Below are 27,431 nucleotides of genomic sequence, written 5' to 3'. Positions count from 1 at the left end.
GTATTTTCTGGGCCCAACCCCAGTTCGCATTACGATTTTTTTAAATTTTCAACGCCCATTTTGCTCCTTGTTATTAATTTACATGCCTATTTTACCCCTTGCCCAATTTGCCCTCCCTTTCTGTTACAATTTCAAAAATTTCAACTTTTATGTCAAGGAAGAAAATTAAAATACATAAAAAAAATATATTTCATTAGAAATAATAAAATTTTTAAATTCTGTCATAAATTTTGATTTTAAATATAATTAATATAAAACCTGCATGTAGATTGCGCTCAAATCTACAAAAATGGCTGACTGTCTACATTTTTAATTCTTGTTTCGTAAAATTAATTTGAAGGTTAAAATAATTTAAATGTCGCAAGTAAATTTAAATTATTTGTCAAATCTTTTAAACATTTCATTAGATGAACTCGAAAAAATTGAGATTCCTGAAGGAAGTATCATTGTTACTTCAATTAGAGATGTTTCTTCATCAACACCTGAAGCAGATCCACTGACGACACGAGAATGGGATGAATTTCAATACGCAATTCAAAGTGTCGAATATATTTGCCAGGACTGCTGGAATTCGTTTGGTTCAGCAGGTGATTATATTAATTAATTATCATTTAAATATATTTTAAAAATTAATTATCCATAAATATTCATATATAGAGCAACATAGACAGCATGCACTGTCTAGTCATGTGGACATAAAGATTATAAAAACTGAAGAGTGTGAATTTGAAACCGGAAATTGCAACCCGGCTATTTGCAACAAAGATCAGATTCGTAAATTAGCAACTGGAAACTCGCATAATATAAATCATGTCCATCATCACCGTCATCAATCAGAAGACAGAAACTCATTTACTTGTTCGATCGATAGGAAACTCGAGTGTTTTTTTTGCAGGAAAATATTCGCAAATAAAAAAAATTTGATGCTTCACTTGGAGACTCATAAAAAAGGTGATAAATATTACTGCGACGTATGTCTTTATACAACAAAATTCTTGTATATTTTCGAAAACCACATGAACCAGCACATCAATGCTGGACTGTTGATTTGCTATGAATGTGGTGACTCTTTTGTATGCAAAACATCAGTGAAGAAACATTTGGAATCTCTTCACAAGTTTGAGTTTCGAAATAATAATTGCTACCGACGTTCAAATTCTCTTGAAAGATTGACAGAAGAATGTCCATTGTGCAGAAAAAAATTTTTAACTAAATACAGTTTGAAACTACACAATAAAATCCATAGAAAAGGAAATTATTTTTACTGTAATGTCTGCCTTTATAAGTCAGAAAGTTATGAAATCTTAGTAAGGCACAGCGACAAGCACATGAATGATAAATTACACATTTGTTATCATTGCGGTAGGTCATATAAAATCAAAGCCTCATTAGTAAAACACTTGTATTATCAGCATGGTTTCCAGCCTCAGTCGATTGATGATCATCAGTATCTAGAAAATCTTGTTGATAAAAAGCCGAGAGATTTACTCGGGCAGAAAAATTCTTCAAACGCTGAAAGTTTGAAACTTGTTGATGCGAAGCGTAAGAAAATAAATTATCAATGCGATGTGTGTCTTTATACGACATTTTTTCCGCATAATTTGAACCAGCACATTAAGACACACACGAATAATAAAACATATATCTGTTTTCATTGCGGCGCATCATATAAATTAAAAGCGACACTGGAAAAACACTTAAATTTTTATCGTGATCCGAAATTAAAATCGATTAATCATCATCGGTATCCAAACAATCGAACAAATCCAAAACTGACGTGTTTATACTGTCAGAAAAAATTTCCGGATGTTAAAAGTTTGAGCCGCCACAAAGAGACACATAGAGAAGGAAATAATTATCATTGCAATATATGCCTTCATACGACAGCTTCACAATATAATTTTGATGTGCATATGAAGAAACACTTTAATGATAAATTATATACATGCTATCACTGCGGAAGATCATTTAGAAAAAAAAAATTACTAGAAGATCACTTGAATTTATATCGTGATCCCAATTCTCGAATGATTAATCGTCATAGAGTAATAAGTTTTAGAAATAAAAATTTCGTGTGTTTATTTTGCCAAAAACAATTTCCGGATATTAAGAGTTTGAAGCAACACAAAGAAACCCATGGAAAAGGAAATAATTATCAGTGCAAAGCATGTCTTTATAAGGCGAAGGATACTCGAGACTTTGAAAGTCACACCAACAACCACATGAATGGATTACACACTTGTTATCACTGCGGGAAATCATTTCGAATAAAAGCGTCATTGGAAAAACACTTTAATTTTCATCATAACCCTAATTTTCGGGCGATTAATCATCCGGATTTAAGGAATCGGTGAAATAAAGGACTGGAGTATTCATTTAAAACTTCAAGACGCAAAATATGTAAAAGAAGAAATTATTATTGAACTGATTTTGAAAAAATCATCAACGAGCACATAATTAAAAACATCTGTGTTATTATTAGTGATTACTTGAAATAAAATCGCGATTTCAAATTACTTGAGTTTTTTCATAACTCAGACTCTGAAGATACTGATAATTGATCACATTCAGTAAATCAATCATACGTTTTTCTATTTTTTATTATTTTTACGAAGAAATAATACGTAATTGAATAGATAATTAATAATTGTCGTCGATTATTAATCGACGTAATTAGTTATAATTATTAATAACAATCTTTATATTCATTTTTATAGAATTACTTTTCATGATAATATTAAGAAGCTATTGGTTTAATCATAAGAAGCAATGAATCATCAGTATTTAAAAACTTTATTTTAAATAAAGATACAATTATGAACATTCTATTTTGTTTTTTACATGCAAACATGTAGTTTTTTTCTTATAATAAACATATTTTTCATTACTATTAATTTTATTACTTGATTTTCCTATTTTTATGTATATTTTCACAGAAATGTCATAAATAATTTTAAATGCAATAATAATAATTTTATAAATTTAACAGATAATTTTAATGTTCTTATTAATTAATAAAAATTCCATTGAATTCTTGCGAATAATTAAAAAAAGTCTACTTTACCGACACTGAAGAAACGTATCTACCACAAGATCTAACCTAATTAGCAAATGTCAAAACAGTTTAATTATTTACAATAATTTATAATAAAAATAAAAAAATTCAAATAATTCAACTCAATACAATTTCATTTTTTGAAAGTCCATTGAGTGTAAAAATAATTAGACCGATTTACAAGAAGTTTTTATAAAATCTAGTTGATTATCTCTTCTTCTGATTAATTATTCTTTAAATTAATCAATTGACGCGGTCTCTGGTCTTGTTTAAATGATACTTTGATAAAAAATAAAATATATGTGTGACTCAAAAATGTCATACAATAATTCATTATCAAAAGTTTTACATTTTCTATCCATCGCAGTCAGAGATATTGAAATTCCTGAAAATAGTGTCATTACGTGTTCTGTTGCTGAAGGTTTATCAGGAAATCAACCGGAGATTACACAGTCTACGGAGGTAATTTATTTAAAAAATTTAAAAAAAAATTTATTAAACATCTAGATAAATTATTTATACAAAATTTTCTTTAGAATATCTGTGGAAATGAAAATTTAAATTTGAATGACGAAATGTCTTACAAAGTTGAAAGTGTAGAATACATTTGTCAGGATTGCGAGCAGTCGTTTAGTTCCGCCAGTGAGTATCTGTCAGTTTTTTAAAATAAATTGCAATAGTACGGTATTTATGTATGAATTCATATTTTTTTTACAGAACTTCATCAAAACCACGTGCAAGATTTTCATGAAAATAAAGTAGAAAATTTAGAAAAAATCATCAAAACTCCCAATGACGAGCTTCTGCTGTTCCAACTGGAATTGAAAGGCACTGATACTATTGAAGTTCAGCATAAAAATGATAAATGTGTTTTATCTTTACCCGGAATTAGTAAATTAGAGGATACTGATGCCAGCGAAAATTATTGCGAGGATAAAAGTCTTTGGAACCAGCCTGGAAATTATAAAGAACAAGGTGCTGATACCATTGAAAAAAAATTATATGAATGCGATGACTGTAAGAATAAATACTCGAAGCGAAAATCTTTAGTGGATCATATGTACAGGATTCATAAATTCAGTGAACCGGAAAATAAATCCACGGGTTTTTCTTTTAGTGAAGGAAAATATGAGTGCGATATTTGTCACTTGAAATTTTCGAAGCGACATTCTTTGTTGAGACATATTCGCAATGAACATTCTCAAAGTTTACCGGAAATAAATCCACCTGGAAATATTAAATTAGAGAGTACGAGTATGACTGAAAAACCACATGAATGTGACATTTGTTTTTCTCGATTTAGTTCTTCAAGGAGTGTCAAAAGACACAAATTTAAAATACACTCGATCATTCTGGATGATAATAATAAAACGAAGCTTTGTACTACGAGCGGGAAAAAATTCAAATGTGACATTTGTATTTCTCAATTTACTACTATCTGGAATCTTAATAGACACAAGTTGAAAGTACACCGGATCAGTTGGGATAAAAATAATAAACCAAAGTTTACTCCTATGAGCGGGAAACAATTTGAATGTAATGTATGTCAAGCTCAATATTCTCATCATAGGACTTTGGTGCATCACCTGAGAAAAAAACATTCGATCAAATCAATCTGAAACTAATGAATTAAAATTTTCTACGAAGCGAGAAACGTTAATTTAATGTTAAGTTAAATTTAAACATAAAAGTATTAAACGTCAATTAAATCCACGTGAAAATTATAGATTAGAATTAATGACTTTAAGTGATACTTAATAATTTAAACTTTTATCAAAGTCGATAATAAATATAATTATTGTTTTGTTGAAAACGAAAAAATCTTTCGTCACATTTTGAATTGTCATCAATATTTTATGTAAATTAATTCCAATAAATAGTTCGTGTTTTATTTTATCAAGTATATTTTTTTTATTGTTCTTTTATCATACTGAAGTTAGCCGATGTCTAATAATTTTTGAATTTATTTAAAAATTGAATATTCAAAAAATTACAATTGATTTATTGAAAAAAAAATCCGACAATTGTCGATTATTTGCTAACAAGTTCATGTTCTTTTACTAATTTTCAAAACTATTAATAACTGTGCGCGCGCACATAAATTTTTTAAAAACAATTAATTTTCTTAATTAAAAAAATAAATATGCGAACTCAATCTTTGATAGAATTTAAAAAAAATCAATCTGCCAAAATACCAACGAGATGGCGGTAAAAATCCATTCAAAATGGCGGACATGTTGACAAGATAAAACCACTTGCTAATTGTTTTATTTGTTACCTTTTTAATTATCCACAAAAAATAAATTTAAAAAAATGTCGAGTTTTAAATTAAAATTTTTATCAAATGTTCCTAAAAGTTATCTTCCAATTGTTTTACTAAAAAAATTTCCAGTTCCTAACCCCACTCTGTCAAAACTCAGTGACAATAAAAAGTCAAATAAATTTTTATTTAAAGATGTCAATAATAATTTACAAAAAAATAAAAAACAGACTGGTTCTATTAAAATTAATGAAGATGATGACATTGAATTGGAAGACTCAGATGAAGATATTATTTCAATTTGTTATAATTCTCAAGCAACTGACACTGCTGAAGTACTGAAGAGTGAAGAGGAGTCATCATTCGTTAGTATAAAAATTAAAAACCTGTAAGTTAGTTTAATATTCACTCATTTGTCTGTTTAATTTTAGATCAATTATGATTATGACTGTCCATCAACACAGCGAGATGTAGCTCCTGCCGAACCTGAAGCTGAAAGTTCGACTACTTGTCTGGTAAATGCAAAATTAAATATCCCGCCAAATTATTCACCTCTGGTTCAACTGGATAGAATATCCTCTAAGAATGCTGTGGATTCTTCAGCTTTAGCTGTCAGATCAAAACATAAAGAACCAGAAGCAGCTTCATTGGACAGCAATCTTCAAAACGATAATGATGAAAATCAAGTACTTAGCACGTACTGTAACACGTCATTTGATTCGACAGGTACCTCGTCAATTTTTATTAAATATCATGATACTGAAAATAGCCGACGTCTAATTATTTTTGGATTTTTTTTCATCAAATCAATTTAAACTAAAAGTAATCTTAAAAATGCATACATAAAAAATTTAAATTACTACAGGTGCAGTTTTTAAAAATATTATTTTATAATTTATCATTTTTTAAAAAATCCAAAAATTAGACGTCAGCTAATTTCAGTATCATAAATATCTTCATATATCTGTAAGTAATAATTAATTTATTTTACAAAACTCTTAGATAAACATATTGAGAATAATTACGGCACATATCGTGGAAGAAAAGTAAAAAAATGTCCACACTGTCCTTATATGTCTTCGAGTCACTTAAAACGTCACATTATGCAACACACTCGTAACTTTCCGTTCAAATGTACATTTTGTAATTATGCTTCTGCATCAAAAGCGAATTTGCAACGTCATTTTAGAGTCCACACCGGAGAGCGATTGCACAAATGTGATCTTTGTAAATTTACCAGCATAACTTTAGAAAATCTTCGAATTCATACCCGTAGTCACACTGGAGAGCGTCCATATAAATGTTCCTATTGCGAATTTTCCTGTTCGTCTAATAGCAATTTGCAGCGACACACACTGATCCATACTAGAGAACGTCTATATAAATGTTCTCATTGTGAATTTTCGTGTGCGACACCGGCTACTTTGCAACAACACACAAAGATTCATTTTCAACTTCCATACAAGTGTTCTTACTGTCCATATTCTTCTGCAAATGCATACAACTTGCAAAGACACATTAAGATCCATACTGGCGATCGGCCTCATAAGTGTTCTCAATGCAATTATACCACTGCGTTTTCTGGCAACTTGGTGCGTCACTTACGTTCACATGCCGGAGATCGTCGGTACAAATGTCCAAAGTGCCCAAGGGCTTTTACAGCTGCAGATACTTTGAAAAAACATTCCGCTGTTCATAGTGTTGATGGAGCAAGGAAATGTTTGAATCAGCAAATGTTCATTATTTCATCAAATGCAAATCCATCTGAAAACAAAGCAATGCAGTCTACAAATCCTGAAAAATCTCATGCTTCAGTAGCTGATACTCATAACCAAACACAAAAAACAAAAGCAACAAGACCATCAACGATAATAAATAAACCAATAAAAGGAATTGATGACAAAAGTCAACCATACGTTTGCTATGATTGTAATAAATCATTTAAGGAAAAAAAATTGTTGGAAAACCATTGGAAGTGTCATCATTATACACATTTTCAAAAAGTTGAAAATTACAAATGCCCAAAGTGCGAGAAAATTTCAACCTCCTACGGTTCTTTTATTCGTCATTTTAAATTCGCTCATAGAGCGGAATCTTCCAAAGATTAAAAAATAAGGAAAAGAAAGTTTTAAATAATTTAAGTAAAAAAACTCAGTATCCAATCAGAGAACTAGTACTCAATCACAATGCATCAATACATAATTGAGTACTAGTTCCCTGATCAGGTACTGGGTCTCTCCTTATGAAGTTGAAAAAAAAAAGTTTATTTTATTTAATTACATATAAGTATGCAAATTAATATATGATTATTAAAAAATCATGCATTTTATTAAACGTTATTATGAATTAACATATCTATATCTTTAAATTAATTTTTATAAAGAAAATTATAATGATTAAGATTATGAGACAGAAATGAATTAAAAATAAACTGATTATTATTTTTTTTTATTGTTACAGTAAAAAATAATCGCATTTATTAATTGCATGTACTATAATTTATTTTAATAAATAATTAAATATATTGCGTTTTTATTTTTTATTTAAAATTTAAATTAGTTTAAAAAATGGCGCGAAAGTGACTACGGCCTGCCATTTTCTATTGAAATTAAAAAAAAACCGTTAAGAAATTTTAAGTTTTACTGACGTTATTTTTATAAAAAATGGACGTAATTTAAGCAATTGGATGGTTAAAATAAAAAGTTTAAATAATATCAAAGTTAATTAATAAGCAAAATGTAATAAATCAAAGGCTGTTTGATTACTACTGTAAATAATCAGGTAATTAGGTTATGTTATAAATCAAGGTCATAAAAATATGAATGTGTTGTCTGTACATTGTAATTTAATTGTAGGAGAGAATTTTTTATTGTTGTATTTATCAACAATACGATAAAAAATTTAAATAAACTACAAAATGAGCACTCTGCCGGAAATAGTAGACATAACTAGCGATGATGAAACTTCACATGTAGAGAACCAGGATGAAGAAGTTGTTCGTAAGTATTTTTATTAATTATTTAATTATAGTGTGATAAAAGTGCTGGTGATTTCTTTTCTCATGATATAGCAACAGGCGGTCAATTTAAAAAAAATTTTAATAGTATATTGTGTGACAAGGGATGAAATAAAATGATTTCAGACCAGGGTAAAGTTGGCTGACCACCCGCAGTCTGAAATCTGTTTCTTCCCGTTGATATTTTTATGGTTACCTGCATTGGAACTCAAAGTTTTAGTGTCAGTAGCCAGAAACAAGTCAATTTAAGACCAATGGTGTCATCAACTATTAAATTGTCATTTGCAATCTATAATTACACTGACTGAAGACATTCACAATTAACGCGTTTGCTAATTAATTCTCGGCATTGGACTGAAATTCGCTTCTTTTGACTGGATGTAGAGACACTGAAACTTTGTTTCGATGCTGATATGAAAAAAAAATTATCTGTTGGGTATTTTTACTTACACTATTGAAAAACTGATTTTTATTTCTGTTTGTTTTAGTTGTTTACGAAGCGGTGGCCAAAAAACATTCAGAAAATAATGTTCTTAATTCATTGTTTGCGCTTACAAATCAATGCCGTTTATATAATAATGGCCCGTCAGTTATTCCGGCAGTACAAAGAATGAAAATGTTGAGTGAATGTTTAATTTTGAATCGTCTTGCAATGCAAAATATACGAGCATTAACAAATAGTATTAACTCAAGAGTTATCGTTGCCAATCAAAGTTCAAGATACTCTAACTCTAATAATTCTTTGACTTCTACTGCTTCTACTCGTATTACTGGTAGCGCATGTATCAATAGTACTTGTACTAGTAGTAATACTAGTATTTCTACTAGTAGTACTACTGCTAGTCCTATTTCTAATAATAGTTTCCTGCCGGGTGATGATAAAAATAAAATAAAGCTAGAAGAATTGAAAAATAATCTTGAGACGATCAATGAATTGATAAATAAAATCAATTCTCAGAGGGAAGATAAAGATAAAGACAAAGCAAATGATGCAGTTGAAAAATTGGATGTCAAGGATGAAGAGAAACATTCAACACAAAATGATTGTAGTGAAGAAAATTTAGTACCGGTTGATACTGACAATTCGAAGAATGACAAGAATGATCTTGTTCTGAACAATGGAGCTAGTGGCCTATCAAATTTGCTGGTACAAATTGATGATGTTACTGATAATTCAAATGCTGGAACTGCACATGAAAAAAACACTGAATCAGTAAAACCAGTTGTTGAATCAGTGAAACCAATTTTCGAATCAGTAAAACCAATTACTGAATTAAAAATTGATAACGTTTTTAGTTTAAAAGATTTAAATAAATACAATAACACAGAAGCAATTGATAACAGTCAGGAGTCATTGGAAAATCAACCAGTGGCTGAATCTAAAGATAAAAAATCTTATAAATTAGCGAGTGAGTATTTTTTTATTTATTTAGTTTTTGAATTTATTTATCACAGATAAAATTTTTTTACCAATTAATTTTTGTTTCAGTTCTGTTTAAAAAACGTGAGCGTAGTCCTGTTAAAAATATTCACGATTGTAAAGAATGTGAGAAAGAGTTTGACTATTCATCAGCAGTGAATTTACGCATTAGGAAACAAGATGGTGAACGTTTCTATAAATGTCCGCGCTGTTCTTATGTTAGCACTTGCCTGAAGAGTATTAAAATTCATGTCCGGTCTCATACAAAAGAAAAGCCATACGAGTGTCATGAATGCCGAGCGAAATTTGCTAACTCTCGTAGTCTTTTAAAGCACAAGCACGATGTTCACTTATGGCGATTGTCTGGTAATAATCACTTGAGATGCAGAATTTGCAAAGAAACGTTTCGAGACCAACGAAGTTTAGCGATTCATTTTAGTGCCCATAAGAACGGAGATTATTATGAATGCAACATTTGTCAATATAAGAAAACGAGGGCAAGTTCGCTAGAGAACCACATGAACAAGCATGTTGATGACAGCTTGTTTATTTGCAATGATTGCGGGAAATCATTTCAGCAGAAAGGACTATTGAGAGAGCACTGGAGATTTTACCATATTTCACAATTGCAAAGCAAGAGATACAAGTGTCCGGAGTGTCCTTATAATTTTGTTCACTACCAATGTCTTAATCGTCACAGAACTAACAATCATTGAGTTAAATTTCCGTTGCAGAATTTAATTGTGATTTGATTGTTGGAGAAATTAGTCACGATTAAATAATTTAGTTTGCACGGTAGACTTATTGGTTGGATTTAAATAATTTCGATTATTACATTACTTTATTGCCTTTGATAATTTTTCATTTATCTATAAAAAGAAATTTAAATATTATTATTATTAAAATATTGTGCGTACTAACAAATTAATATAGAGAAATATATTAAAATAAAATTATTATGTTTAAAGTTTTTCTAAAATTTCATTTTTCTGTACTACTTTTATATTAATAAATAATTAAAAATTAAAACTTAATTTAATTTTTATTTTATAAATCAGGTAAATATATATGTATATGTTTAATAATTAAATTTCTTCAATTACTTACGACATGAACTTTTAAAATTACAATCGATACTCAGAAACCCATAATTATTTTCTAAATAATTATTTTTACTAATTTGAAATTCCCGCCTTTAAGCATTTCATCTCCGGCATTGCGACACTTCCAGTGAATGAAGAAAGTAAAGTCCGTATGTTATTCGTACAGCTATAAAGTATCGAACCAATGTTGAATTAAAAAGATCAATATCAATTAAAACTGACAAATAATTACCGAGAATAATTTCTATTAAATAAATATTTGACAAGTAATTAAGTCTGTTGATCAGACAAAAAACCGAAGGTAAAATAGGTTATGATAAAAAAAGTATTTTTATTAAAAGTTTTAATTTAAATAATTTATTAATTAATAGTTACAGATTATTTACATTTTTAAAAATGCATGCGACAGAAATTATTGAGATCAGTGACGATGAAACGGACTGCGATGATTCTGATGTAGAATTCCTGTATGACACAGGTAATTTTAAATTTGCTTTAAAATTTTAAAAAATTTATATTTTAATAAATTTTATTTTAAAGTTACGATACCACGGCGCGGGATCATAAATCCTGTAAGTACATCACTGAGTACATCATCAGCTGGCGCTGATTCAAATAATAGATTGGACCCAGTGTTTATTGAAGATGAGATGATGGATGACAACAATCATTATAATTTAATGCAAGAGTTATCAAAAGTTTTGGGTTCATGTAATTCGAGACCCGAAGAAAGAAACTCTGACATACGGACGTTAAATATTAACTCAGTATCACAAGTTGCTGATGAAAATTTACTTCCAGATTTGAATAATCATAATAATTTTTATGAAAACTCAGACGTACTAAATCGCATTGAGATACTGAAGGTCGAGTCACTAAATGAAAGCGAAGAAAGTTGGGTGGGGAGTAAAAATGACAGTACTGAAGAAATAAAATTTGTATCGGTTGATGACTACAAAAATAATTTAACTAATGAAATAGAATTTAAAAAAAGTTTTATGAATATTGAAGCTGCTGAAGATGATACCGGAAATAGCTCTGGAAGTATCGATGGTGAATTAAACCCTGCATGTTCTTGGGATAAATTTCCTGTTGACACACGCGAGCTGAATATTCTAAGAAAATATCTTCCTTTCGTTCAGCTCAGAAATTTTTCACTGCCCGATAGCAGCAGCGAGTCATCAGATGATTCTATTAGTTTGCCAGACCATGAGCTGGAACAAAATCCCCTACAAATTGACATCCCCAATTATTTAAAACCCGAGTTTATAGAAAGTCCTGCCTGGGAAATAAAAAAAGAATGTAATGAAATTAAATTTTATCAAGAGCCGGAAGTTCAGGTGCCATTAAATTACGAGTGTGAGCAGTGCAACAAATCGTTTGAATCAGAAGGTAAGTTCCTGAATGTTTGAAAATTAACTATATAAAGTTTCTTATTTAAATTATTTATTATCTGCTCATATTTCAGATCTACTAAAATTCCACGTCAAGTATCGGCACCCTGGCAGACGTTTTGAATGCGCACTGTGCGAATATGCAAGTAATACTAAAGTATCATTAAAGCTACACATGTTTACTCATACAAAAATACGTTCTCACAAATGTCCGCACTGTTTGTACGCATCTTCAACTTCTCAGGCTATAAAAATACACATTACGAATGTTCACATGAAAGTGCGACCTTTCAAATGTACGGAGTGCAAATTCACGACTGCTTATCCAAAAAATTTAAGACTACACAAGATGAGAATTCATCTTCGTAATCCCTCGAGTTCAACTAAATCTTCACAGCTTGAAAGTTATCAGTGTTGCTATTGCGATTATAGAGCAAGTACGACACGTCATATAAGTCTTCACATTCGTTACAGCCATAGTGATGAAGGAAAATTAAAATCCTCACAGAATCACAATAACTCTTTTGAATTTAACGCGCACTCTCGTGCTGTTAAAAAAATATATAAGTGCGATGTTTGTAAAATAAAACTTTTAAGTTTACGGGGAATGGATAATCACAAGTCGCATTTTCATACAATAAATCCATTTAGTAAAACACTAAACTGCCAACTTTGTCAAGATACTTTTACGAATATGTATAACCTAAAGCTTCATATTCAAGCTCACAAAAAAAATTTTCATAAATGTACTGAATGTCTTTACATGACAACTTCTGTCCGGAGATTTGAACAACACATGATGAGCCATGTAAACAATAAATTATTCGTTTGTAACGACTGCAGTAAAGCATTTAAGCTCAAGAAAATTTTAAAACAACACCGGAGAAATTTTCATTACGAAACTTTCATGTAAAATTAGTTTTAGATGTTTTTTTTTAAAAGTAAAAACACAAAAGCGCGGGCCATTTAATTTAAATTTCTTCTCTTGATGATTCTCAGTACTTGAAAAAAGTTTATCATATTTTCATATGAAAAAAATATTCAATTTGAATTTATTGGATACTTATCTATGAATTTGAATTGATTTTGAATATTTCTGCTCAGAATCATCAGTTAAAAAAAAAACTAACGATTGAATCGTTAGGAAAAAATATATATTTTACTTTATATTATTATTGATATTTAATTATAAGATTTGTTAATTTTATAATGAGTGGTTTAAAAATAGATATATTTAAAAATTGCAGTTTAAAAAGAGAACATTAAATGTAAGAGTACTTAAAGAGTAATTAAAATTATTGATGTACATGACATTTATAATCAATACATTTAATTAAATGATACTTTTTTTATTTTTTTATACAAATAGTTTCATTAATAAATAAACAGTTTACCCATGCAATTACTTTTTAAAATATATTTCTATCCAGAAAATGAAATTTAAATTACTGCAGTTGATAATTAATTATTTAACAGTACCACAGCATAATTACTAGTTTTTTCTTATTTCATTTAAATATTTTAAAAATCAACTAATTCATATATTTATTTCTATTTAAAAATACAATTAATAGTTTTACCGCAATAACGAACAATTAATCTCTAAATTATAATTTAAATTAATTATCATTTTATTACACTGTTACTCAGTATTATATTACTTTTAATTATTAATTTATCAATCCTTTATAATACTGAAGTTAGCCGACGTCTAATAATTTAAAAATTTTTTTCCAAACTATAAATTATAAGCAAAAGATATTTGAAAAAATTCCACCTGTAACGTTTTTTTCTTGTAATTGATTTGAAAAAAATCCAAAAATTTTTAATTGTCTGCTAACTACAGGGCCATCAATCCTTTAGCATTCGCATGTATATATATATATATATATAATATATGTATAGATCATTGAGTAGTATAGGGTGAATTTTTAGGGGATGTTTCTTGCTGTTGAAATGGATGTCCGCGCACGCCATACTAAAAACCAGGCAGCTGACTACTGGTTCAGTTCGGTACTCATACTCAGTACTCACAGTTTGCAGTATCTATTGAAATATATCCCCAAGTGCTCTCTCTGTACATGCCTCAATATAAACGGTATGGAAATTAAGATAAAATCAATAAATCAACAAAGGGCGAGTTTTATTTTTAAAATGCAATTTGAAAATTACCTGCCGTGATACCTGAAAAAATTTATACATTCAACAGTTAAATATATAGATATATTACCAGGTAAAAATATATGTTACTAGGGATAAAACAACTTTCATATGTATATTTTAACTACTAGTTTCAAAAATTTTTCTTTATAAATCAAACTAATATTCAAATTTTTAAATATTTTTACAGGTTTCTGAATAAATCATGTTCACTCTCACTGATGATGATAAAAATAATTACTTGTATGACAAAATGGATTTAAATAACATCATAAATATACCCTGTGTCAATGACAGTGAAATTAATGTCAATTATGATTGTATGGAAAATTTAAATGTCAGTAATTTAAATAATGCAGCGATGGATCCTCAGTTCCAACCATTACCGGAAATAATAGCAGCTACGACAGAAGATAATAATTACATTTCAACATCTTATGAACTTTTGGCCTCGCAGAATGACAATTATTTGAATTCATTTCAAAACCCGCCAGTTCAAAATTTGGTAACTCAAAATTTGAACCTGCCTCCTGTTCCAATCAGTGATTACGCATTGGTACCATGCTATTATTTAGTTGTGCCTGAGAATGATATGATTCCTCCAGCGAATGTCACTCCAGTAATAGAACCAGTTGCAGAGGAAATTCCTCAAAGTCTTGAAGATGGTAGTAATTTTGTTGTGGTAAACATGGAAGAAATTAATAAAGCAAATGATGATAATTTTGTTTATTCTGATGAGAATCAAGTCATTCAAAATTCTGAGGAATTATTAACTAATGAACAAAATGAATTTTTTGTTGACGAAATTTGTCAGACTGGTTCTTCTATCGCCAGTCCTGTAGCTCATGATTTACAATCTATAGATTCTGCAGAAATAGAAAAACTGACAGACGCAAGAGCAGAGTCACCAACACAAGTAACTTTTAAACAAAGTTATCTAATTCAAATTTACCTAAATATTTTACTAATTAATTTATAATTTTATTGCAGGTCGAAGAAAGCTTGACGTCAAATGCACCCGAGGCCGTTTCTTCTAATTTTGAATCTCAAGAAACTCAACCAGAGACGACGGGAAAAAAGTTCCAGTGTAAAATTTGTCCAAGAAAATTCAACTGGGCGAATCAGTTAGAAATCCACATGGGAATTCACATCAGCGATAAACTGCACCACTGTCCAGTTTGCCAAGTCAACTTCTATCAGTTCCATTTTCTGAAACGTCACATGCGCACTCATACGAGTGACAAGAAGTACACGTGTGAAATTTGTCAAGAAGAATTTGACTGGCCTCAGTTTTTGGAGGAACACAACAAACGTTGTTACGCTATCGATAATCCGCACGTGTGTGATGTTTGCCAAGCAGAGTTCAATACCAGTTACAAACTCAGACAGCACGCGCGCACTCACACCAAAAAGAAGACATACGAGTGCAACGTTTGTCATAAGAAATTAACTAGACAGTTTTTGCTAAACACTCACATGCTTTTGCACACTGGACCCCAACGATATGAGTGTGATATTTGTAAAATAGAGTTTAGTAGTAATTATAAACTTAAACAGCACATGCGAATGCACACCGACCCTAAAAAATACGAGTGCAGTTTTTGCCATAAAAAATTTATATGGCCCTCGCAATTGAACGTTCACATGCGCCATCATACCGGCGAGAAGCGATACGAGTGTGATATTTGTCATGTTAAATTCACTACCGCCTGTAATTTGAAAAACCACAAGTACATTCACACCGGAAGAAGACCGTACGAGTGTGATATTTGTCACGCTAATTTTGCTAGGCCTCTTGATATTGCTCGGCATATAAAAATTCATTCTGCAGAAAGAAAAGACGAGTGTGAAATTTGTCATTTGAAATTTAAAGGCCCGAGGAATTTGAAACAGCACATGCGCATACATACCAATGACAAACCGTTCAAATGCGACAATTGCCAGTCAACATTTTCGCAAAAGTTTTATCTGACAAAACACATGCAGACTCACTACAGCGAAAAATCCTTCGAGTGCGACTACTGTCAGACTAAATTTTCCCAAAAGCCATACTTGATACGTCACATCCGCACGCTACATCACGGTAATAATCCGTATGGGTGCAATGAGTGCAGTGAAAAGTTTCACTCGCTGCGGGACTTGCATCAGCACAAAAGTGTACACACTGGTGAGATTCCGTACCAATGTGACGTTTGTAAAAAAATATTCTTTAAGCACAAGCATTTGCTGACACATGAGCGAATTCACGCTGGGGAAAAATTGTACAAGTGTGATATTTGTAACGCGGGGTTCAATCAAATCGGGCAAGTTCAAATTCACAAGATCAAACACCATGAGTCGCCGAAGTCTGATGACTTCAAGTGTAAATTTTGCGATGAGTCTTTCATGAACTGTCAGTTGCTGAAACATCATCTCAAGACTCATAAAAATGAGAAATTTATTTACTGTACGATTTGTCTCTACAAGACAAGGTGGCCGATGTCACTCAAAGTCCACGTGCTCAATCACTTGAAACCTGGATTGTTTATTTGTAATGACTGCGGAAGATCATCAAAACGAAAAAACTTGTTGCTAAGACACAGAAATCGTTTTCATAAAACGTAATTTTGAGAATGATCCTGATGTTAACAGACGATTAACAATTTTTGGAATTCTTTTTCAATAAATCGATTATAAAAAAATGAAAATAAAAATTTGCACATGTAGAAAATTTAAAACTATGTGCAATTTTTTAAAATATTTTTTTTTCATAATTTATCGTTGGAAAAAAAATTCAAAAATTATAAGATGTCGAACTTCAGTATCATATTTTGAGATAACGCCAATTAGCTGTGGGATTTTAAACTGATCTGGTTGTCAAGTTCTTAAATTAAGTTCATAAATGACAAGAAAAACTTTATCTGTGGTATTATTATGATATTTTAAATTAAAATTAAATATTTTTGTATGTTAGTTTTTTTTACCTCTAAGTAAATTACTTATTTTTTATATTTTTTTGTTTTTAAACTGAAATGAAATAGAAATTGTAAAGATTTTTAAATATTTATTAATTTATTGAATAAAAATGATAAATAAATTTAATTAGCAATATAGAAATAACAAAATATATCATACCTTTAATAAGAATAGCAATTTGACGGAATTCAAATCAAGACATTTGAATTTTCGCGCCATTTATTTTTCCATTGCCGCCAACTGCTTTCGCACATAGTTAATTTTATTATCTTTATAAAAATAGTTTAATTACTCGTAATTTATTTTATTTATCGTTTAAAAAATCAAAAATATCAAATTAGTTTTTAATTTTTATTGTTTCGTTGCAGAAAAATTATTTTGACATTTTTTACTTCCGCTTCCTGTCATTTTTCTCAGAATAATTCGACCGTTAGCATTCGTTCTTCTTCGTCAGTATTCTTCTTAATTAATAATATTTTGAATTAATTAAATGTACAAACAACAAAATTAGTAAAAATGAAAGTGTTCCTGAACGAAATAGAAATTTTTAATTTTAAATCTTTCAAAGGAAATAATAAATTTAGGAATCTAAAACCATTGATGGGAATAATGGGCCCAAATGGAACAGGTTAATGATCTACGTTTTAAATAATTCATAGGAATCGTTCGATAATAATTATTAAATTTTATTTACTTTCTATAATTGACAGGAAAGTCGAATTTCATTGATGCTGTCGCTTTCTGCTTCAATGAAAATATTAAAAAATTAAGAGTTCATGACCTTAAGCATCTTGAATTTGAAAACCAGAATTCACCAACAAGCAGGTAAAAATTTATCTCAAGTAAACTGTCCATTGCCTACCATAGAATTTTTGTTTACGCCCTTAATTGATGTTATTATTTGTTTTTTTGCTACAATAGATCATATGTGACATGTACACTTGTACTGGACAATGATTCCAAGTCATTTAAAAGGGAAATAGCCAATGATTCGTCTGAATATTCAATTGATGGCAGGGTATGAATTGCTACTTTTATTAAGGCGGAAAAGTGGTCTGAAATACAAAAAAAAGTGTACATTTTAGGAATTTCAACAAAGAAAGTACTCAAAAAAAAAAGTTATTTTTTTCTCAGGCCCCTTTCTTCCGTTAAACCATAAAAATTACATTTTATTTACAAATTAAGGTTTTATCAACCAGGTAGTGGAAGAAGACGAATATTTACATGAATTAAATGGACTTGGTATTAATTTAGAATCTAAAAAAGTAATTATGTATCAAGATGATGTCCATGAAATGGTTAATTTAGATCCAGAAGAAACGACAGAATTATTTGAAAAAATTAGCGGCTCTGTTGTTTATAAAAAAGACTACGAAGTTTTTAAAAAAGAACTTGATCTATGTAAACTTAATGGACTGAAATTATTTGATAGAAAAAAAATTCTGACTAAAAAGCGAAAAACCCTCAGAATTTGGATAATAAATGAAATGGTTCAACTCGGTCTGCAGAATGAATTTGTACGACTTTAAAAAAATTATTTAAATAATTTTTTAAATTACACTTTTATTTTTTTACATAATTTTTGTATTTTCAGAATGAATTTTCAGTTAAACATATTCTTATTAATTTGTATCTTTTGGAGAAGGAGAAACAAACTGTACAAGACGATATTTCGAAGATTATGGCCGAGTGCATAGAAGCAAAAGAAAATATCAACAAACGCAAAGAAGAGCTTGAGATGTTACAGGATACTTTGGAAACCGCGGGAAAAAATTCAGATGAATTTCAAATTGAAATGTCTGGAAAATTGATTAAACATCAGAAAGCAAAAGCTATACATGAACGCATCAAAAGAGAGATTGCGACTATCGAAAAAAAATTAGTTACAGCTAAGGAGACTCATGCGAAAGCTATTCAAGCAGACAAAGTGCGAATGGACGAGATAAAAAAATTGGAAGAAGCTTTGGAACTTGCTAGCGATGAATGGCAACGATATCGCGATCTCTTGTCTCAAGATCAAGCAAATGCTGAGCAAATAAAACAACAAGTAAATAGTTGAAATAAAAAAAAAAACATTTTATTATTATTAATTAATTAAAAACGTATAAATTTTTTGCTTATTGTTTTTAAGGAACAAGAGTATCAGCGTTTAAAAATGATTATATTGGAGGAAACAACAGCAATTGTTAGAGAATTAGACTCAATAGAACTTTCAAGCGGAAAATATTCTTGCGCTATCGAAAATTCTGACCGTCAGTTAAAAGACATTGACGTTCAAATAACGTTGGCTACTAATTCACTTACAAGCATCGACAATGAAAAGGCTAAAATTGAAGAAAAACTTGAAAATGTCAAAAATGAGCTCGAAAAGTGGAGCGACGACTTGAATAAAAAACAAAGAGACATAGCAACAGCTAAAGAAGACAAACAAAAATTTGAGAAAGAACTCGAAAAAGTCACAAACAATTTGCGTTTTTATAAATTAAATAAAATGCAAGCCAGTATGAAAGAAACTGAGAAAGAAAATTTGTCAGTATTTCAGAGAAGAGTCAAAGGAGTGGTAATTATTTAATAAATATTTAATTTGGAATTTTTTTGTTAATTGAAAATGATAATTTGCAGCATGGCCGCTTGTATAATCTCTGCAAGCCGATTCACCCGCGATACAATATCGCAATGACAAAAGTTTTCGGAATGTTCTTCTCTGCAATCATTGTCGACTCTACAGAAGTTGCGGCTCAGTGCATGCAAGAGTCAAAAACTTTAGGCTTGTCATTTGAAAGATTTTTGCCTCTTGACGACCATCTTAAAGTCGAGCCTCTACAAAGTCGTCGAAGGTAAAGAAAATGCTGATTTTTTTGGTAGCATATTTTAAATTATTTTTTTTTGTTCAGAGATGGTCATTACGATGATATAAAAAATGTAAAACTGGTGTATGACGTAATTAAATTTCCACCGGAAATAAGTCGCGCGGTTTTATTTGTTACAAACAATACACTAGTTTGCGAAACATCAAAAGACGCAAATCATGTCGCGTATAATTTAAACTCTGGAGAGAAGCATGATTGTGTTTCTTTAGACGGAACATTTTATAAAAAAAATGGATCATTTTCTGGTGGTAAAGTTTCAATTGGGGAAAAGGCTAAATTGCTTGATGCTGAATCAACAGACCAATTAGCAGCGAGAAAAAGTATTGTCTTGAATCTTATAAGAGATTTAAACAAGACAATAAACAATGAATCAGAGTTAGAATCATCTAAGTTAAAAATAAAAGCACTTAATTGGCAACAAAAATACTTGGAAAATATTTTAAAAACAAAAGTTTGTATATTATTATTGTTTGAACAATTTATGATAATTATTTTTTAAAGTTGCCGGGTTTTCTTTGTAGAATCAAGAACGCGAGGACATAAAGAAACTGATTGAAAAGTTCAAAAAAGACAAAGAAGTGATACAGGTAAATAATTTAGTCTGATTCCACTCGGAACTTTCTCTCAATCTTGACCCCTACTACAAACTACGCTATCTCTTATCCGATGATATACATTTGTATGTATCTGTGTGTATTTAAAGGAGAAGTGGCATTCGACTAATGCATAAATCATATAAGTGGATGTCTATTATACAGATTCTGATGATACAGATTGATTTTCTTACTTACTGATCGTAAATCTTAAATCAAAAAGAAAATGTCTACTTCAAGGTTTTTTTTTCTATAAAAATTCTTTAGAAATTCTTGAATTCAACGTTTTCTTTTTGATTTAAGATTTACGGTCGGAAAATAAGAACTCCTGTGTAATCGAGATCTGGATAATCGATTATCTGTATCATCGGGAATCTATTTAATCGATGAGCCATCAAAAGCAACATAATTCAACCGTAATTTAAATTATTTATAAATACGTTTGTTTCAGAGTCAATTAAATGAATTTAAAAATCATCTTAAAGAATTTGATGAGCCAATTAAAAAGCTTAAAGATCGTCTTATTCCTATTAAAAATAAAGTATACCAGCCTTTTTGCGAACAGCTTAAAATTAACAATATTCAAGAATTTGAAATTCAAATGCAGTAAGTAAAAATTATAATAATTAATAAATACAATCGATATTGATTTTGTTTTCGCTTTAGACGTCGTACAGAAACTCACTCGAAATTATTAAAACTCAGTGAACAAGTTGAGCGAATAAAAAGTTGCATTGAGTACGAGCGAGAAAAGAATACTGAAGATAATGTTAAGCGATGGAGAGATCATGTTGAGAAATTAGAAAATGATCTTGCTGATAAGAAAAAAAATGAGGAGGATTTTAACATTAAGGTCGCTGACTTTGATGAGGATTTGCAGTCATGTAAAGAAAAACTTGATGCTATGCTACAGGACCAGGAGACCAAAAAGATTGAAATTCAAAAAATTGAAAATATTATTGTCAAAGAAGAAAAAAAACATGTCGTGCTAATGTCTGATCTTGCGAATTTGAGTGATAAAGCGCTAAAATTAAGTGCTGAGTATCATGATTTGATTTTTAAAGCAAAGGTCATTATTTTTTTATTTTTAATTATTATTATTTTCATTGATATAATTAATTTTAAATTTCAGAATGAAGATATTCAGTTGCCGCTACTTGAGGATTCACTTCCTTTAGAATCCCTTTACGAATTATTTGAGTCTGTAGAATATGAAGAGCGGGATTCTCAAGAATTTTTAAATTTATACGAAATGGAGCATCGTTTAAAATTTAATTACGACTGTCTGGAAAGAGATTTAAATGATAATGGTGATTACAGTGAGCTTCGTCTAATTTATGCTGATAAGCTTGAAGATTTGAGTAAAAAATTGACCAAGAAGACTTCGACTCATAGGGTTAGAATTTATATTTTTATCATCTGTTATCAATTAAAAACAAAAATTTCCCGCGATAAGAAATCTTTTTTTTAGTAATTAAATAAATTAATTATAATTTTTTTATTCAGGCGGAAGCTGAGTTTGATCAAATTAATAATGAGCTGCAAGAACTTGCACCAAAGATAAAAATAAACCTCGAAAATACTAAAATATGGACGAAAAAATTTGATCAAATCAAACAACGAAGATATGACACATTTATGGATTTTTTTCAATCAACTTCCGATAAAGTTGCAGAAATTTATAAAGTACGTTTACAAGTTGATGATTTTATTTTATCCCTCGTCACACAATGTTCTATTTTTCATTTATTGCAGCAATTATCAGGCGGCGCTTCAGCTGAAGCATTATTACTTCCCATGAATTTGGAAGAGCCTTACTTAGATGGCATTCGATATGATTACGTACCACCTCTTAAACAATTCAATGATCGTGTCGAACCATCAGGAGGAGAGACCACAGTTGCTGCCTTGGCTTTAATGTTCGCAATCTACAGGTAATTACACTCAAAATTAATTAACCCATTAAAAAATAAGTAAATAAATCGTTAAATTATTTACTAGCAACTACTCAGTGCCATTTCTCCTACTCGACGAAATCGACGCAGACTTGGACCGTGACAATGTCATTAATATAATCAGATATCTGCTAAAAACAAAATCCAGTCAACAAATATTGTTTATATCACACAATGAGAGAGCTCTCAGCAAAACTGATAAAGTTGCTGGCCTTTATCTTTTGACAGTAAGTTACAAAAACTATAATTCATTAAAATACTTATACTAATTTTTTTTAAATTCATTTTTCAGGCGTCAAATAATTCTCAGCACACCAAAAATATAATGGTCGATTTAAGTTCTTATGCAAATGAATGACCAGTGAATTTATTTTTTTTACTTTACATTTACGTAAAAAATTTACGTACTACTTTTTTTAAAAATTACTATTCCATTCAATGGAATTTTTTATGTTTATTTATAACTCACTATTTAGTCATTTTTTTATTTTATTGGCTTATTTTTAATCATTGAAATTATTCTACTTGTTTTTTTTTACACTCATGTGATAAATTTTAATATTTTTTATTCGTTCCATTTAGTGGAATTTTTTTTATTGAACTGATAAAATATTTTTGGATAAATAAATAATAAATTTGACGTTGACAAATATTTATTTACAAGAAAAAAAGAAGTAATCACAAGATTCCGGTTAAAAAAATTTTTTTTTCGTTGGTTGAAATTTTCATTGCATGAAAAAATGAATAATTTTATTTCTACTCATAGTAATTAAACCCATACATATTTACTTCAAAATAACAATGTCAATATTCTTTAAATATTTAAACCAGTCAATTTAGAGAGATGAGATTTTGAACTACAGTCTCTCTTGACTATGTAATACTTAGTACTTTTTAATTTTTATTTAATTAATGGTGTAGTGCCGTAGTTTCTAATCCAGGTTTGCCCTTTTGAATAACCCCGCCAAGTAGTTTTTTAATCTCAGCAATAGCCCTACCGGGATTCAGTCCCTTTGGACAAGTGCGAGTACAGTTCATTATTGTGTGGCAACGAAAAACGGAAAAGGGATCGCGTAGTTCGTTCAAACGTTCCTGAGTTTTGGTGTCACGCGAGTCAATTATCCATCTGTACGCCTGAAAAAGAAAAAAATGTGTACATAATTTTGAATTTTTAATAAAAGTAAATAATTATGTGAAAATTACCTGCATCAAAACGGCGGGTCCAAGATATTTCTCAGAATTCCACCAGTAAGATGGACATGAAGTACTGCAGCATGCACATAAAATGCATTCATAGAGACCATCCTGTAAAAAAATAACAAATAAAAGTGATTTTAGTTAAAATTGACTGCAGGATCATGAAATAAAATAATTATTAAAATTACTAACTAATTTTTTTCGGTCTTCGACACTTTGCAAATACTGTTGAGTCCCAACTTTAATTCCATCAGTCCTCTGTAGCCAGGGTTGGATACTTTTGTACTGACTATAAAAATTATTCATATCTGGTACTAAGTCCTTAACAATATACATGTGCGGCAATGGATAAATTTTGCTGCTTTCACTCAAATTTTTGTCATCAATCTTACTAATACATGCCAGCGTATTAGTTCCCCCGATATTCATAGCACAGGATCCACAGATTCCCTCTCTGCATGATCGTCGAAATGTCAATGACGGATCTATTTCATTTTTAATTTTAATCAGCGCGTCCAAAACCATCGGCCCGCAAGTGTTTAAATCGACTTTGTAATCTTGCATGTACGGTTTTTCGTCAGGCTTGTCTGGGTTCCATCGATAAATCGAAAATGTCTTGAGTTTTGCTTCAGCATTTTGACTGCTCGCTACATGAAATGATCGAACTTGCACCTAAAAAACACAAATCAATTTTAATTACTCCTCACTAATTAAAAATTTAAAAATTCAAAATAATTAAAAAAACTAAAAGAAAATTTCACAATATTATGAAAGCTCATAAATTATTCCTGCAAACCTTGACAGCAATTTTATACAAATAAACAAACATTTTTTCCATTAGCGCCATAATTTAAAAATTTAAATAAATTAATAAGTAAACTAATGAATTAATTAAATAATTAATTGCAATTAGTAATTATTAATTGAATAATAAAAATTAAAAATAATCTGTCAAATAAAATAATTGTCAATGCGCATCCATTTGTCACTTGGTAAATTTGAATTAAAAATTTGAAATAAATAGTTAGTTAATTAAGAAATTAATAAATCTTAATTAGTTTACCTGTTTAAAGACATTTCGACATGCGGGCACGATGTTTGCCATTTTTTATAAATTTATATATTAAGAGTAACAACTGTAATTACAAGCACTAACTAAAACGGGGTTATATAATTATAAAAATATCAGTATCAGACTGACTATGGAGTCAGACACTTCAGTAAACTACCAACTGAACAAACAGAATTTATTTCTTAACAAATATATACATATATAGATAAATATGGATATAAATTATATTGTTTAAAAAATATTAGTACTCGTGGTTTAGTCTTGTGATTAAAACGTAATTTAAATGGGCAAATTGTCATAAATTTATTTTTAAATTTTTCCTTTGTGATGACACGTGAAAAATATTTATTTATATTTAAAATTTTAGTTTATGGAAAATATGAATGTCATGTTAATACGTCAGTGGAAAAAAGTTAAAAAAAAGTCGTGATTTCATATGAGATTTTAAATTTATATAAATATAATAATATTTTGTTATTGTTATTTATTTATAAAATGTATAGGTGAGAAAAATGATTTATTTTGATAAATTTTATTTGAAATTTTGTAGAGACGTAAGGTTATATTTTTTATGGTATTTTTTAGTGGAGTATATTTTTAAACTAAAGCCCGCGAAATTTGAAATTTAAAGTTAATGAGTTTGTTTATTTAGTTACAGAAATATTTTTTCAAACAAGAATTTATTTTATTGCACAAAAAAGAAACAACTGGAGTATTTTAAAAAATTTTATTCGTCAAATAAAGATCGTACTAAAGAATATGAAGGTCGTAAATTAATTGGGTAATGTGATAGTTTTTTAAAATTTTATTTATTTGAATTTGAAAAATATAACATTAAATAAAAATATTATTTCAGATTTTCAATGGAGAAAATATTTGACGTAGTGGCAGATGTAAAAGAATACAAAAATTTTTTGCCATTTTGTAAAAGGTCTGATGTGTTTGCTCGTAATGAAGACAGTTTACGCGCAAATTTAGTCATTGGATTCCCACCGTTATTAAATGAAAGTTATACCTCATGCGTGACAATGAATCGTCCGTATTTTGTTAAAGCCGAGTGTACAGACGGCAAATTATTTAATCATTTAAATACACTGTGGATATTTAGTCCTGGTTTGAAAAATAATCCACAGACATGTGTTATTGATTTTTCGTTATCGTTTGAATTTAAATCAATATTACATTCACATTTGTCAAATTTAGTCTTCAATGAAATCGTACGTCAAATGGAAAATGCTTTTATCAATGAAGCTCAGCGACGTTACGGTAAACCTTGTATAAAAGCTGTTAGATTAGAGAGATAATGTAAAAAAATATATAAATCGCGTTACTAATTCCAAAAGGACATATTTTTATTTGCCTTTTTTACCTTTGGGGATTTTCAGTAGAGTAATTTTAGAGTAAATAATTTTAAAATCCTAAAGGGCGCGTGATTTAAATTTTATACCCTTTTGGCGGTAAAATTTGTTTTTAAATTTTGAATTTTAAATGAGACAAAATTATATGTAATAAAAAAAAAAATTATATATCCTTTAGAGTCAAGGAATTTCTCTGGTCAGAGGTTAAATAAAAATATGAGCTTATGGAATTAGAAACTTGACATATATTTAAATAATGACATGAATTATAAATAATAAAATAAATAAAAATAAATTTGTGTTATCGATTGTTATTTTAAAAAACTAATAACATTCGATTAACATGTTACATTAATTAGTTTTGTTATTTTCTTATCACACCTCATTTATTACAACCCATAAATTATAAATAATTTTATTAATTAAATAATATAATTATAGATAAATTATCATCTAATTTGCACTCTCTGTCGAGTATGAGCGTTTTTATTTTATTATTCCACTGTCTTTTATTTATATAATATATATATATATATATATATATATATATATATATATATATATATATATATATATGTTAATATTATATATATTTTGAGTAGCGAAAATAATCAGACAGACTGTAAAGATGTTTTATTGACATTATTAATTATATATCTAAGTTGGCATTTAATAAACTACACCACAAAGCTAAGCGTATGATTTACAAGGCTCATAAATTAATTAATTAACTAATTAATTTATTAATGAGCCCGTCGGGATATTTAATATGATAGCACTAACGCTTTTTAAATATTTTTTTTATTGACAAGTACACAGAAAAAAAATATTTCTTTGCGCAAAAAAATTTTTTATCAGAAAATGAAAAGAAAAATTTTCTTGAGTAAAAATTTTCGCGCCAAAAAATAATTTTTTTTCAGTGTAATTTTTAAATAGCTCGTTTTCTACAGGACTTCATGAAAAATTATATTTGTTATATTTATATATTTATTTTTTCAGAAGTAAGCACTCTAGTATTTATAT

At 29.2% G+C, this 27,431-nt stretch overlaps 9 protein-coding genes across 10 annotated transcripts; 8 read left to right on the top strand and 1 right to left on the bottom strand.

Moving 5' to 3' along the window:
- Positions 1-293: 293 nt before the first annotated feature.
- On the top strand, positions 294-2,758 carry LOC106694295 (zinc finger protein draculin). Its single transcript, XM_014445251.2, has 2 exons — positions 294-587; positions 658-2,758. Exons 1-2 carry the CDS (start codon positions 356-358, stop codon positions 2,352-2,354), a joined length of 1,929 nt encoding a protein of 642 aa, XP_014300737.1. The 5' UTR covers positions 294-355; the 3' UTR covers positions 2,355-2,758.
- A 336-nt stretch (positions 2,759-3,094) lies between these two features.
- LOC103572214 (zinc finger protein 154) lies at positions 3,095-4,858 on the top strand. Its single transcript, XM_014445267.2, has 3 exons — positions 3,095-3,517; positions 3,592-3,697; positions 3,773-4,858. The coding sequence occupies exons 1-3, from the start codon at positions 3,356-3,358 to the stop codon at positions 4,672-4,674; spliced, it is 1,170 nt and encodes a 389-aa protein (XP_014300753.1). The 5' UTR covers positions 3,095-3,355; the 3' UTR covers positions 4,675-4,858.
- A 412-nt stretch (positions 4,859-5,270) lies between these two features.
- Positions 5,271-7,716, top strand: LOC103572213 (zinc finger protein 431). Its single transcript, XM_014445257.1, has 3 exons — positions 5,271-5,680; positions 5,747-6,041; positions 6,318-7,716. Exons 1-3 carry the CDS (start codon positions 5,369-5,371, stop codon positions 7,421-7,423), a joined length of 1,713 nt encoding a protein of 570 aa, XP_014300743.1. The 5' UTR covers positions 5,271-5,368; the 3' UTR covers positions 7,424-7,716.
- Positions 7,717-7,903: 187 nt separating this feature from the next.
- LOC106694296 (RB-associated KRAB zinc finger protein) lies at positions 7,904-10,659 on the top strand. The gene is made up of 4 exons (XM_014445258.2): positions 7,904-8,096; positions 8,171-8,314; positions 8,820-9,740; positions 9,821-10,659. The coding sequence occupies exons 2-4, from the start codon at positions 8,233-8,235 to the stop codon at positions 10,465-10,467; spliced, it is 1,650 nt and encodes a 549-aa protein (XP_014300744.1). The 5' UTR covers positions 7,904-8,096; positions 8,171-8,232; the 3' UTR covers positions 10,468-10,659.
- Positions 10,660-10,993: 334 nt separating this feature from the next.
- LOC103572181 (hunchback-like protein) lies at positions 10,994-13,546 on the top strand. 2 transcript variants are annotated; one of them, XM_053743083.1, is made up of 4 exons: positions 10,994-11,155; positions 11,232-11,332; positions 11,395-12,246; positions 12,323-13,546. In XM_053743083.1, the coding sequence occupies exons 2-4, from the start codon at positions 11,251-11,253 to the stop codon at positions 13,159-13,161; spliced, it is 1,773 nt and encodes a 590-aa protein (XP_053599058.1). In that variant the 5' UTR covers positions 10,994-11,155; positions 11,232-11,250; the 3' UTR covers positions 13,162-13,546. The 2 variants fall into 2 exon arrangements, with proteins under 2 accessions (XP_053599058.1, XP_053599057.1); XM_053743082.1 differs by having other exon boundaries at positions 11,226-11,332.
- Positions 13,547-14,613: 1,067 nt separating this feature from the next.
- Positions 14,614-17,012, top strand: LOC103572212 (zinc finger protein 260). Its single transcript, XM_008550704.1, has 2 exons — positions 14,614-15,324; positions 15,399-17,012. Exons 1-2 carry the CDS (start codon positions 14,614-14,616, stop codon positions 17,010-17,012), a joined length of 2,325 nt encoding a protein of 774 aa, XP_008548926.1.
- A 781-nt stretch (positions 17,013-17,793) lies between these two features.
- On the top strand, positions 17,794-23,341 carry LOC103572211 (structural maintenance of chromosomes protein 1A). Its single transcript, XM_008550703.2, has 16 exons — positions 17,794-17,991; positions 18,074-18,188; positions 18,285-18,381; positions 18,563-18,880; positions 18,958-19,410; positions 19,495-19,923; positions 19,986-20,200; positions 20,258-20,684; positions 20,755-20,820; positions 21,278-21,432; positions 21,493-21,895; positions 21,959-22,222; positions 22,333-22,512; positions 22,582-22,760; positions 22,828-23,008; positions 23,074-23,341. Exons 1-16 carry the CDS (start codon positions 17,880-17,882, stop codon positions 23,137-23,139), a joined length of 3,660 nt encoding a protein of 1,219 aa, XP_008548925.1. The 5' UTR covers positions 17,794-17,879; the 3' UTR covers positions 23,140-23,341.
- A 92-nt stretch (positions 23,342-23,433) lies between these two features.
- LOC103572180 (succinate dehydrogenase [ubiquinone] iron-sulfur subunit, mitochondrial) lies at positions 23,434-25,178 on the bottom strand. Its single transcript, XM_008550659.3, has 4 exons — positions 25,042-25,178; positions 24,171-24,650; positions 23,985-24,086; positions 23,434-23,915 (listed from the first exon to the last, which is right to left on the bottom strand). Exons 1-4 carry the CDS (start codon positions 25,081-25,083, stop codon positions 23,691-23,693), a joined length of 849 nt encoding a protein of 282 aa, XP_008548881.1. The 5' UTR covers positions 25,084-25,178; the 3' UTR covers positions 23,434-23,690.
- Positions 25,179-25,469: 291 nt separating this feature from the next.
- Positions 25,470-26,703, top strand: LOC103572210 (coenzyme Q-binding protein COQ10 homolog B, mitochondrial). Its single transcript, XM_008550701.2, has 3 exons — positions 25,470-25,553; positions 25,703-25,831; positions 25,907-26,703. Exons 1-3 carry the CDS (start codon positions 25,546-25,548, stop codon positions 26,352-26,354), a joined length of 585 nt encoding a protein of 194 aa, XP_008548923.2. The 5' UTR covers positions 25,470-25,545; the 3' UTR covers positions 26,355-26,703.
- The last annotated feature ends 728 nt before the right edge of the window (positions 26,704-27,431 follow it).

The sequence above is a fragment of the Microplitis demolitor genome, chromosome 2 (assembly GCF_026212275.2).
Source record: "Microplitis demolitor isolate Queensland-Clemson2020A chromosome 2, iyMicDemo2.1a, whole genome shotgun sequence".
NCBI classification, from domain to species: domain Eukaryota; kingdom Metazoa; phylum Arthropoda; class Insecta; order Hymenoptera; family Braconidae; genus Microplitis; species Microplitis demolitor.
The sequence above is the reverse complement of the archived record's forward strand: the minus strand, read 5'-3'. Positions and strand labels throughout refer to the sequence as shown.